The sequence below is a fragment of the Tamandua tetradactyla genome, chromosome 21 (assembly GCF_023851605.1).
Source record: "Tamandua tetradactyla isolate mTamTet1 chromosome 21, mTamTet1.pri, whole genome shotgun sequence".
Classification (NCBI taxonomy): Eukaryota; Metazoa; Chordata; class Mammalia; order Pilosa; family Myrmecophagidae; genus Tamandua; species Tamandua tetradactyla.
Window position 1 is genome coordinate 55,185,941 of NC_135347.1, and position 14,009 is coordinate 55,199,949.

At 34.9% G+C, this 14,009-nt stretch overlaps 2 protein-coding genes across 3 annotated transcripts in view; one reads left to right on the forward strand and one right to left on the reverse strand.

Annotated features, from left to right (window-relative positions):
* The window catches only part of ZBED3 (zinc finger BED-type containing 3), a 57,025-nt gene that overhangs the window by 35,013 nt on the left and 8,003 nt on the right, over positions 1–14,009 (forward strand). The window lies entirely within an intron of this gene.
* AGGF1 (angiogenic factor with G-patch and FHA domains 1) overlaps positions 1–14,009 on the reverse strand; it is a 48,491-nt gene that overhangs the window by 13,094 nt on the left and 21,388 nt on the right. The window contains exons 7-9 of the mRNA XM_077139375.1: positions 9,521–9,632; positions 6,886–6,937; positions 355–456 (exon numbers count right to left, since the gene is read on the reverse strand). Coding sequence (XP_076995490.1) covers positions 355–456; positions 6,886–6,937; positions 9,521–9,632 — 266 coding nt within the window. The remainder of the gene's footprint in view (positions 1–354; positions 457–6,885; positions 6,938–9,520; positions 9,633–14,009) is intronic.

Sequence of the window (14,009 nt, forward strand, 5' to 3'; positions counted from 1 at the left end):
TGCTTTCAACTGTTCCAGTTTGGCAACAATTCCATTAAAAGAACTTTTTATTCTTTAAAGGGGGGACCTAAAGTTGCTATAAAAATATTTACATTGAATATTTTAAAACGGATTTATATCTAAAAATAAGGCACAGACACATAATTAGAAGTCAAAACTAAACAGCAAAGTACACGTTGAATATAGACTTTTTTCCAACCCTTTCTGGGAATTCCTTTCCAAGTAACAAATGTGGACTTAAACTCTAATCCAAACAGAACGATATCTATAGTAACTATGGACTTCAAGGAATCAAAATTTTCAGTTGGACTTTAAAATAATGTGCAAGCAGTTAACTAATATATATACACTTACCTGAAGAATCTGTTTCCCATTAACAATTGTGCCATTTTGACTGCCTTGATCCACGAGGACATAACTTTGTAAATCATGGTCAAAAAAAATTTCTGCATGAAACTTAGAAAAAAGAAATCGAGCAATTATAAGGCACTCAACTTTATTTTTAAACATTTTTTTCTTTATTGTGAAATACAACATATATACAAAAAAGCAATCATTTCCAAGCACATTTTAACAAGTAGTTAAAGAACAGATTTTAAAGTTTGGTATGGGTTACAGTTCTATGATTTTTCATTTTTTTTTCTAGCTGCTCCAAGACAATGGAGATCAAAAGAAATACCAATGTAATGATTCAGCAGTCATACTCATTTGTTAAATCCTATCTTCTCTGTTATACTCCTCCTTCTTTTTAAATAACATACATACATAAAAGTAATAAATTTCAAAGTACATCATAGCAATTAGTTGTAGAACAAATTTCAGAGTTTGGTATGGGTTACAATTCCACAATTTTAAGGTTCTTACTTCTACCCTGCTCTAAGGTATTGGAGTATAATGATAATCATTACATTATCAGCATAGTGATTCTGCACTTATACATAATTATCAGAGACTAACGTCCATAGCATCTTCTCATTAAGAAATTGGAATACATGGTTTACAAAAGTATAGTGCTTTGTAAGGCATGCAAAGATGTGAATAAGCCTGTGGGACATTTGTCTGTATAACTCGACCATCACCTTTGATCTTTCTCCCACTCCTCAGGGATATTTGTGATATGCCCATTTTAACTTTTTCATTTTGCAAGGGGCTGTTGATTATATGAGATGGGGAATGGAACTAGTTGATGCTCTGGAAGGGCTAGTCCCTATGCATTTTAGGACTTATCCTGTCCAGGGACCTATCTCGAGGTTGTAGGTTTTGGAAAGTTACCTTAGTGCATGGAACCTTTGTAGAATCTTATATAATGCCCTACGTGTTCTTTAGGATTGGCAGGAATGGTTTTGGTTGGGGTTTGGCAAGTTATGACAGGTAGAAATGTCTAAGTGAAGCATGCGTTAAGAGTGATCTCCAGTGTAGCCTCTCGACTATTTGAACTCCCTTAGCCACTGATACCTTATTTGCTACACTTCTCTTCTCCCTTTTGGTCAGGATGACATGGTTGATCCCATGGTGCCAGAGTCAGGCTCACCCCTGGGAGTCATCTCCCATGCTGCCCGGGAGACTTTCACCCCTGGATGTCATGTCCCATATAAGGGAGGGCAATGGTTTCACTTGCAGAGTTGGGCTTAGGGAGAGAAAGGCCACATCTGAGCAACAACAGGTCCTCCAGAGGCAACTCTGTAGGCTGAGCTTCTCCACTACATACAGAAGCTTCACAGGAGCCTTAAGATCAAGGGCTTGGCCTAAGGATTTGGGTGTCCCTAACGTTTGGCACAATATCTGGGGTTTTCCCAGTGGTAAAGTTTCATAGTTCCATAATTTTTCTCCCATCCCTCAAGGGACTTTACCAGTATCTTCTGATTATCTGCTTAGTACACTCTGGGATGCATCCAGGTATTAGATTAAGCTATTTAGGATCAAAGGTTCTCATTATTATTCTGGGCTCCCTGTGCTGGGATTGTTTAAATGATCTGTCCAAACAGCTTGAGTTAGATTATGTGCTACAGAAAATTTAGGTTGTAGACATAATAAAACTTTCTTCCTTTGTTCACAAAGAGTAGGTGAAGTTCTAAAATACAGACAATGTCTTCCTTACCCCTGTATTCTGAATTATCTTAATTCTGACCCAACTGGCTTATCTCTAAATACCAGATCATACATATATAAAACAGCCCCTTAAAATCCAGAAATAACAATTACTACTCTGGATTAACTGTGACTGCTATAGGAACCTATAATCTAGGCCCCAGTTTTCTTATAGGTAGTTTCTAACTGAGATCATACAATATTTTCTCTTTTGTTTCTGGCTCATTTTGCCTCATCAAATGCTCCACAGGTTTATTCACATCTTTGCATGCCTCACAAAGTACTATACTTTTGAAACCATGTATAACAATTCTTTTTGAGAAGATAGTCTCTGATAATTTATTATTTTAATACTTTTTTTCTGAATACAAAAGTACTCATGCTTTAGTAGAAATGTGGGGATTACCTGTAATTCCACCTATAACTATGATTAATATGTCCTACCTTTTCTACTCTTTTAATACAGTTGAGTTAATATACAATTTGAAATTCTTTTTCACTTAATATAGGTATTTATCCACATCATTAAACATTTCCTAATACAAAAAGAGATTTGAAAATTTCAACATCAACTTCTCAGAAGTTTTTCCAGATCTTCAATACTCAGGACTCAACACTCCCCCTTTGTGTTCCACAACATGTTCTTTATATTACTGTAACACACATTATATGATGTATTGTTGAATATCAGTATACTGAAAGGGAGCTCATTTTTGCTTATCATTCTAAACATAATGTTTCACACGTATTGGGTATGTACTCAATGCATGTCTGTTTAACTGAATAAAGAGACAACTCAAATATTTAAAATTTTATAATCAATACACTGCTAGTGGAAATGTAAAATGGTGCAGTTGCTTTGGAAAACAATCTGGCAGTTCCTCAAAAGGTTAAATAGTTACAATAAGACCCAGTAATTGTAGTCCTAGATATACACTCAAGAAACACAAAAACACATCCATACAAAAACTTGTACACAAATATTCATAATAGCACTATTGCCCAAAGTAGGAATAACCCAAATGTCCATCAATTGATAAATGGATAAAAAATGGTGATTCCAAACAATCAAATATTATGCAGCACTAAAATGAAATTAAGTACTGATATGTGTTGCAACATGGATGAACCTAGAAAATATCATGCTAAATGAAACAGGCCAGTTACAAAGGACCACCTGTTATGAGATTTTGTTTATATGAAATATCCAGAATAGGCAAAACCATAGAGACCAAAAGTAAACTGGTGGTTGCCCAGGACCGTGAGGGTTGGGAGAAAAGAGGAAGAAAAAGGATAGGTGGTTTCTTTTTTTGAGTAATAAAAATGTTCTAAAATTGAATTGTAGTGATGACTGCCCAACTCTGCATCTCTGTGAATACCCTAAAAACCCTTGCAGTATACAAATTAAATGGGTAAATTAAGATGGTCTTTAAATATCTCAATAAAGTTGTTATAAATATTTCACAAACATAAACAATTATAGTTCCAAACACACAAAATACTGTAAATATATTGCAACTCTGTATAACCTGGAACCCAGCTCTCACAAACTTTGCCATATTTGTCTCAGATATTTAAAAGAAAATAAATGTTGCTCTTGTGAAGCTTATGTAGGTAGCGGAGAAGCTTAGCCTATCTATAGGTATGCCAAAGAGTTACTTGTGGAGGACCTCTTTTGTTGCTCAGATGTGGCCTCTCTCTCTAAGCCCAACTCTGCAAGTGAAACCACTGTCATCCCTCCTATGTGGGACATGACATCCAGGGATGAAACTCTCCCTGACAGCATAGGAAATGACTCCCAAGGATGAGCCTGGCATTGTGGGATCAACAATGCCATCTTGACAAAAAGGGGCAAAAGAAGTGTAACAAATAAGATATCAGTGGCTGAGAGAGTTCAAACAGAGTCAAGAGGCTACACTGGAGGTCACTCTTACACAATTCCTGCCAATCCTAAACAACACTTAGGGCATCAAATAAGATTCTACAAAGGTTCCATGCACTGGGGTAACTTTCCAAAACCTACAACCTCCAGATAGATCCCTGGACCAGATAAATCTTGGAATGCAGAGTAGCCAGCCTCTCTAGAACATTAACTAGTTCCATCCCCCAACCCATACTATCAACAGCCCCTTCCAACATGAAAAAGGTAGAATGGGCATATCTCAAATGCCCCTAAAAAGTGGGAGAAGGATCAAAGGTGATGGTGGACTTATACAGAGAAGGTCGGGCTTAACAAACGAGTATGAGTGCTGAATCATTATACTGGTAGTTCTTCTAGCCTCCAGTACCTTAGCACAGCTGAAAACAAAAACCAAAAATTGTAGAATTGTAATCCATACTAAACTCTTAAATCTGTTCTATAACTAATGGTTGCAAGGTACTTTGAAATTTATTGCTTTTATGTATATATGTTAAAGAGAAGGAGTAGTACAGCAGAAAAGAGGATTTAACAAATGAGTATGATTGCTGAATCATTATATTGATATTTCTTTTGATCTCCAGTATCTTAGAGCAGCTAGAAGAAAAAATCGAAAAATCATGGCACTGTAACCCATACCAAATTTTAAAATCTGTTCTGTAACTACCTGTTAAAATGTACTTGGAAATTTATTGCTTTGTTGTATATATATTTCACAATTAAAAAAATTGTGATAAGGACAGAAAAGAAATGATATTTAAAAGAAACTAAACGATTATCTATTGATGTGTATCTCTGATTTACCTCCCTTCCTTTTCAGGGATAATCAAAAATTCCCTAAATTTGGTGTTTATTTAACCATTATACAACTCTTTACACTTTTATACCACATATGTATGTAACATAAATAATATGTAATTTTATTTTGTGTGGTTCTGAACTTGATGTGAATGGGAATCATACTGGAAGAACCTTTTACTGAGATATAATTTACATACAGTGAAATTCAGAGACCTTAAGTACAATTTGATGAGTTCTGACAAATGTATGCTTCTGTACATTTCCTTTTATTTTGCTTCTATGACTTAATATTATGTTCTAAGGTTCATCCAGTTGTACATATTTGTAGTTTGTTCATTTTGCTGTTCATGTCTTTCGCTCATTTTTTTTCTGCTGAGTTGTTTATTAGTAAAATAACCATATCAAAGTATTTAAATTATTTCAAGTCTTTCAGTACTGTCAAATCCTATTCCATAGAGACTACTCAAAATAATGTTCCCAGCAGATTTAACTAAATATGATGAATGAAAATTGACATTCTAGTTTCACTCGTATTTCTTGCATTACTAGAAAAATGGAATGACTTCAGGTATTTCCCACAGTACTTTATTGTGAATTGCCTATTTATGAACTTTGTTCATTTATCTACTGGTGTCACAGTGGGGTTCGAAAAAATTCATAAGAGCTTTTGCAATATAAAGGACGTCTTTCTGGCATGTTTTTTGAGTGTCATCTCTAGCTTACCTTTTAAATTTATTTTGTGATATAGAAAGAGGTTCAAACTGAAATTAGTTGAAATGATCTTGCCTTTGTAACTTTTTCCACATTTTTAAACTTAGAAAGTCTTCTCCAACCCACTAATTAAATATTTGTTTCTATTTGATTTCCTCTAATATTAAACTTATGGGTTTTTCTGTTTTTTTTTCTCATCGACTTGGTTATGTGTGGTGTATGTTGACAAGGTGATTTCAAAGAGCCAGCTTTTTTTCTCAACAGTGGATACGCTACTTTAAAAAAAGGAAAGAAGAGACAAATATCATGGAGAATCATCTATATTTTACATTGGAGGAGGAAGAAGGACTTCTCTGCTATTTAAGTTACTGACTGGGTTTTTTTGGAGGCAGGAGAATCAAAGATCATAAGGAACATAAAAAAAAAGCAAGATAATTTAGATAGAGTTAAGATTATGAGGATTTCCCCCTACTTTGAATGAAAAAAAGTGAAAGTGCTATACTATCCACTGATAATGGGAAACAAATTCCATTCTGAAAAGGAAAAAATTAAGTAAAATATCCTTTAGCTTCATGTAACAGTCCATTAAATGAGAACTTAATGGAAATTATAGGAAGAAAAAAGAAGAACAAAAACAAAAACAAAACAAAAAAAAAAAAAGGAAAAAGATAACCAAAGGAGGAGGGAGAAAAGGACAGATAATCTAGCACAAAAAGATAGAAATATGAAATATAAAGAACTTGGGAAGTAAATCTTTGGTTTTCTTCTACTTAAAACTTAAGTTGTAACTCTATTCTTAATGTTTGTTTGTTTTGAAAATCCAACTTTTTTTTCCCCCTGAAACCATCAGAGGTTCAACTAGAGGCTCAATTAGGAAAAGCTACACACAAGAAATTTGGGAAGCTAGATTATTCTTGGGTTGAAACATACCCTGGGGTCAAATTAGCAACCTACTAAAGTAACCAACTGATAGTCTCAATCTAGGTCTGACTCATTTGTAAACAGCCAAATATCTAGCATATTTATTTCACTCAGTACACATCTGTTAAGTGCGTATTACTTTGATACATAAGATTAAATTCGGTATTCTTAAATTCTACCCCTGCTCCAGACTGTCAAAAAAATAAACATAATTTACAGTTTATCTAACTATTACATAGTTTATCCAAATTGCTAAGAAAAATTTTTATTTTCTCAAGCACTAGAATAAAAGAATCTTTATTGTTTTCATTACCATTATGACACTGTATATTAACCTTTCTAGTCAATGAAAAAGAAAAAACAGAAAAACCCTAAGCTTTCTGTTACAATGATGATTATAAAAACTGAGCCCAGCAAGAATATGTTTGAAAAACCGAACAGCTTACCTTACTTACACCAACTTCAGGGATTCGAAGAGTATGCTCCATATCTTTTTCTCTGCAGAGTTAAATAAAGTGTCTTTAATAATTTTTGGACCATATAAAGATGCAGCATTTACAAAGTGATATGGAAATAATTTTTAAAAAACAGATAATGTTAAAATGTAAATCTCCCTTGTGGTAAATCTCCTACTTATAGCTTCTTTAATCTTGCTCTAAATTTCCTATTTGAAAGGGTGTTCCAGAATTACTTTTATTCTTTTTATCCATCTCAGGCTAATCAGAACCATGTCCTCTCTAATTGTATGGTAGCCCACGACAAACTCTGGGATCCATCCCATAACTACTTGTTGAAGACTGCTTTGAAAATTGTTGCTTTTTTTTTAATTGGCTTTGTATATATGTTAAACTATACATTTAAAAAGTTAAGCAAAAAATGTCCTCTTTACCAATTTCAATTTTCTAGAACTGTTGACAAAATGTTTCTATTTCTATTATTACATGTAAAAGGAGTATGCTATTCTCCAAGAATTTAAAACGAGGACATTGTATAGAATCTGAATTTAGGATAGGTTAGGTTATCTTTTCCATAGGAAAAGAAAGAAGCAGTTATTGCCAATGCTGGATTTTGGTAATTTAAACCTGAAAAGGACAGAACGAAAGGTAAGAAAATGACAAAATCTCTGTAGAAGATGAAAATCCTTTCCACAAAATCCCTGTGGAAAGTACTGCCAAAGTTTTACCTCTTCATATAGACAGGTTTTTATTTGGGGACTTGGAGGAAATATCCTAGATTGACTTTCCAAAGGTAGTGACAAAAGCTAAATGTCAACAAAATTTCTGAGTGGGGGAGAGAGGGGTAGAGATGCCATTTTTTACCTACTTAACAACTATCACATTTCACAGTAAGTACTCAAGAAACTTACAGTCCACTGGAACGATAAGACAAAATAAATTTAAATAGCTACTTAATATAGTAAATCATGTATTGGAAGATTCAAGGACAATGTTTAAACAATTCAGCTAAGTACTTTATTAGGCCACTTGGTCTGCTTCCATCTACCAACTTTATGAATTAAATTACTAATCCATGTAACAAATAAGAAAACTGAGATTTGGTTTCTGACTTGGATTCAGAAACACCACACACACAGAAAAGGTGGCTCTAGATCTGGGACTGAAAGGATATGTGCAAAGATAAGTAGAATTTTACACAACCAGCACTGAGAAAAGGGATTCCAGATAGGAGAAATGCTATGAGAAAAGGTACAGGGGCAGTAAATTATGGAATTCATTCAGGGAACAGTAAGTAGTCGAATATGGTTGGAGCCTCAGTTTTATGTAGATCAGAGGCTGACAAATTATCACCTCTTTCTGTAAATACAAGTCTTTTTAGCACAAAACTGTACCCATTCAGTACATATTGACTATCCAGTCCTTTAAAAAGTTGGTATATCCCAAGTATAAAAGCCTAGAGAGGTTATATTGAAACTAGTCTGGAGAGCCTTGAATGCAGAACTAAAACGGTTAGAAACTATCTATCAGGCCACAAAAAACCAGTTACTAATTTTAAACAGAAGGAAAAGAATAAGGGTTGTGCTTTTAGCAAGAGGAATCTGGAAGCATTATGAGAGGTGAACAATCAAACGAATACAGGAAACCAGTTAAGAAGCTACTACAACGGGCCACTCAAAAGACTAAGGAAAGCCTGAATGATGATGATGGCAACAGGGAAAGAAACAAAGAAGCACATGGAAGAGACATTTTAGCAGGAGAATAAACAGTCTTGTGACCAGCTGTAGGAGATGAGAGGAAAGGAGTCAACAACGACTAACAGAAGACAGCAAATACATTCCACCTTGAATGCCAATTTTGATCAAAAGTAACAATTGCCTGCAATACAAAATGTTGACTATAGACTTATATGCAAACCTTGTTATTAGATAGACCATGTGGGTCTGAAATTCAACACAGAGGTGGAAACAGATAAAATTAGGCCTCCCCTTAACAAAGATAAAGATACAGAAAGCAGAAGAAACACACAGATAAAGAAGGGAATGAAGAGAAAGGAGGATCATGTTGTCTCCCTGATCTAAAGTGGGTATACTTCAAACTGAAGCTAGAGAGCTTTCTAAAAAAAAGTACGCATCATCCTTTGGCTTAAAAGACCCTTTAATGGTCCTATAATACCTAAGGGACAAAAACCATGTTCCTTCAGATGACAAAGGAGGCCCTTTATAATTTAAGCCCAAATCACCTTTTCAGCTTCAACTTCCAGTGTTTTACACACATCCTAGATTTCAGTCACATGAAATTATTCACAATTCCCATGTACACATGGACACATGAACCTTTACACATGTTCCTCCAAACTACAAGTTATCCTTCAGAATGCTGCTCTATTCTCAACTCTTTAGGCTTGCCAGTTACCATGAAATGATTCTTTATATGTGAGCCCATAAGCACTCTATATAGCCTGTATTACAGCACTTTCATACAATAATTCTTTTTTCCCTTCAGACTGTGCTTTCTGCGGGTAGAAATCTTGCTTTTGTATCCTTAGCACACAGAACAATGCTTAATGCACAACAGATGCTCAAGAAAGTCTTCCTGAAGGATATAATATTATCAAAGATTTTACCTTCCAATTGTAGCAGGGCTTACAGCTGTAATAATAAAAAGTGATCCTGTCTGCAGTACTGGTGATCTAATAACAATTACTCTAATACACGGGGGCCAAATTTTTTCTTCATCTGCCAAAGAAAGAAGGGGGTAATAAACATTAATTCAAATGCTATGAAAGAAAAACACAAAATGTTTAGGGATAACTAAGAGCATGCATAAAACAAAAATATATTAGTCAAAAAAATCTTAATTCTGACTAAAACTTCTCAACTCTGCTATAACGATATATACGAGTAAGGTTTTACACTGTCATAAATTTATAGTGATCAACCTAATGGTACGTAACATCTATCACAGCAATAAAATAATAACCTACTTTTTAAGGTCTTAGAACTTGAAAATGTTTCAAACAATTGTGTTATTTTCTTAAAATAATTGAGTTCATCCTTAAAAAAGTCAAAATTCCATTAACAAAAGAACAAACAAGCTCATTTACTATAATATGAAACCCAGTGTTTTAAAAGTATGTTTTTATATCTTCAAGTAAATATTAGATGTACCATGATGCCTAAGTAGCTAAATTCATGAACTATATTTTTTAAGGACAATCTGACATTTAGAGGAGCTTGCGCAATCAAGATGATGAAGTGAGATGCTCCAGGGCTCCATCTCCAGTCCACAGAAGTTCTGAACAACAACACAACAGGAAAAAAACATCTTCCTCAAAACTCCTAAAAACAGTTAAATGATTGCAGTAGCAAGGTTAGTGCTGAGTCAAGAAAAAGGCAACTTAAAACTGGCAGGATCCCCCAATGCCCTTGCTGGCCCATTCGCTCCCAGTGTGGAGCCCTTGGTCCCAGTTCCAAAGGGAACAGAGTAATCTCTGTGCACAAACTACAGTGCACATGTATCTGTGCCAATCTGTCTGGGGGCAGCCTGAAGGACTGAAAAGTGAGGAAGAGTAGGACACATCCCAGAATATGCCCTGCACCTAGAGGTAGCTCACAGCATTCTTCTACAAATGTTGTAGAGTCAGTTCACAGCTGCCTGAGCAAAGGACATGGGACATAGAGTATACCACCTGGGACCATGATGAAACTTTCCTGGGGAAAAAGAGGTCATTTGTATGTGTAAATGGGGGAATTTTTAGGACCATAGGAATTCCATAGCCAGAACAAGATGCACGGGCAGAAAAGACCAAGGGGTCCCTAAATTTTGGCTTCAGGCTGTTCTCTAAACTCATTACATGGCTAAATTCTGAAGGAGAACATTCAAACAGGTCAATCTGCAAAGACTGGAAAAGGTGTTATCATTTTGCCCTTTATTTATGATTCTTAGCTCTAGGCATTCAAGGAAATCTGTCATAATGTTAGCAGGATACAAACTTAAGGAACAGATAACTCAAGCTCTAAATTCTAGCAATAAGTATTAAAGTATCATGATATCAGGTTGCAACAAAAGATTACAAAACATACAAAGAAACAGCAAGTAATGGCCCATACAAAGGAGAAGATTAAAGCATCAGAACCATCAACAAAGAGGACCAGACCTGGGAGACGCAGTAGACAAAGACTTCTAAAAGTGGTATTTAATATATTCAAAGAGCTAGAGGAAATCATGGACAAAGACCTAAAAGACATTAGGAAAACAACAGATGAAGACAAACAGAATATCAATAAAGAGAGAGAAATCATGAAAAGGGAACAGAGCTAAATACCACAGAAACAGAAATAAAAAATTCTCTAGAGGGGGAAATTTTATCAAACATTCCAAAAAGAACACCAATCCTGCTCAAAACTTTCCAAAAAGTTGAGGAAAAAAGAACACTACCTAACTCATTTTATGAAGCTAACATCACCTTAATACCAAAACCAGGTAAAGATGCTATAATAAAGGAAAATTGCAAGCCAATCTCCCTAACAAGTATAGATGCAAAAATTCTCAATAGAATACTAGGAAATCAAATTCAACAACACATTAAAAGAAGTATACACCATGATCAAGTGGGGTTTATACCAGGAATGAAACGATGGTTCAAAACAAGAATATCAATTCATGTAATACAGCACATAAAAAAGCAAAAGGGAAAAAAATCACATGATCATCTTGATTCATACTGAAAAAGCATTCCCAAAATTCAACATTCTTTTCTGATAAAAACACTTCAAAAGGTAGGGAATCAAAGGTAATGTCCTCAATATGATAAATGGCATATATGACAAACCCACAGTGACCATTGTATTCAATGGAGAGAGACTGACAGGTTCCTATTGGGAATGCGATAAGGATGCCCTCTGTCACTATAATTCAACATTTTCCTAGAAGTTCTAGCTTAGCAATCAGGCAGGAGAAGGAAAGAAAAGGCATCCAAATTCAAAAGGAAGAAGTAAAACTATCATTATTTGCAGACAAAATGATACTATACTTTCAAAATCCTGAGAAATCTATATCAAAATTACTTGAATTAATAAACAGCAAGATGGTGGGATGAAAAATTAATGTAATGCAAAAATCAGTAATGTTTCTATATACAAGTAATGAACTAATGGAGGAGTCAATTAAGGTAAAAAGTCCATTCAAAATAGCAACTAAAAGAATCAAGTATCTAGGAATGAACTTAACCAAAGATATAAAGGACTTATACACAGAAAACTACATAACATTGCTAAAAGAAATCAAAGATCTAAATAGGTGGAAAGATACCCCCACCTATTTAGCAGGATACAAACTTAAGGAACAGATAACTTAAGCTCTAAATTCTAGCAATAAGTATTAAAGTATCATGGTATCCAGATTGCAACAAAAGATTACAACCTTCCTATCATGGATAGGAAGGTTAAATATAGTTAAGATGTCAATTTTACCCAAATTGATCTATAGATTCAATGCAGTATCAATCAAAACTCCAACAATGTACTCTGAAGATTTGGAAAAGCTAGTTACCAAATTCATCTGGAAGGAAAAGAGAGGCCAAATAACTAAAAGCATCCTAGAAAAGAAGAATGAAGTGTGAGGATCGACACTTCCTGATTTTAAAACTTACTATAAAGCCACAGTGGTCAAAACAGTATGGTACCAGCACAAAGATAGAAGTATTAGCCAATGGAATTGAACCGAGAGTGCAAAAATAGACCACCAAATCTATGGTCAACTGATTTCTGACAAGGCCCCCCAATCCACTAAACTGGGACAAAATAGTCTTTTCAATAAATAGGCATGGGAGAACTGGATACCAATAGCCAAAAGAATGAAAGAGGACCCTTATCTTACACTCTATACAAAAATTAACTCAAAGTAGAGCAAACGCCTAGAGATAAGAATCTGTACAGCAAAGCTCCTAGAAGAAAATATAGGGAAACATCTTCAAGACCTAGTAATAGGAGGTAGCTTCCTAAATTTTACACCCAAAACATAAGCAACAAAATAAAAAATAGATAAATGGGAACTCCTCAAAATCAAATACTTTTGTGCCTCAAAAACTTTGTCAAAAAGGTGACAAGGCAGCCAACTCAATGGGAGAAAACATTCAGAAATCACACATTGGATAAAGGTTTCATATCCTGTATACATAGAGAAATCATACAACTCAACAACAAAAGAGCAAACAACCCAATTATAACAAGGGCTAAAGATATGAACAGGCTTTCTTCTGAAGAGCAAAAACAAATGGCTCAAAAGCACATGAAGAGAAGCTCATTTTCATTAGCTAAAAGGGAAATGCAGATCAAAACTACAATGAGATATCACCTCACACCTATAAGACTGGCTGCTATTAAACAAACAGGAAATTACAAATGTTGGAGAGGACATGAAGAAATTGGGACACTTATGCACTGCTAGTAGGAATATATAATGGTATAGCTGCTATGGAAGACAGTTGGGCAGATCCTTAGGAAACTAAATTTTGAACTGGCCTATGACCCAGCAATACCACTACTTGGTATATACCCAGAAGAGCCGAAAGCAGTGACATGAATAAACACTTGCACTCTGATGTTCATAGTGGAATTATGCACAACTGCCAAAAGGTAGAAACAATCCAAGTGCCCATCAACAGAAGAGCAGATAAACAAAATGTGGTATATACATTCAATGGAGTATTGTGCAGTAGGTAAGACCAAATGAGGTCCTGAAGCATATGGCAACATGGATAAAAACCTTAAGGTTGTAATGCTGAGTGAAACGAGTTAGACACAAATGGATAGACACTGAATGATTTTGCTAATACGACTCTGGTAAAGGTAAACTCAGAGACTTATACTGTAGAATATAGGGGACCTAGAGATAAACAGAAGCTAGAGATAGGGCAACGGTTACCGAATTCTTGGCAGTTTTCAGAATTCTCTATCTTGGCATTCAACAGGCTGAACGTAAATGTATGGGAATGGATAGAAGTGATGGTAGTTCATTAGTGGGTTTATAAGTAATATTGCCATAGTGGAGGTGAACATAATTGAAAGGGGTTGTATAGAGCCATGTATCTCACTGAGTAACATTACAAAAGT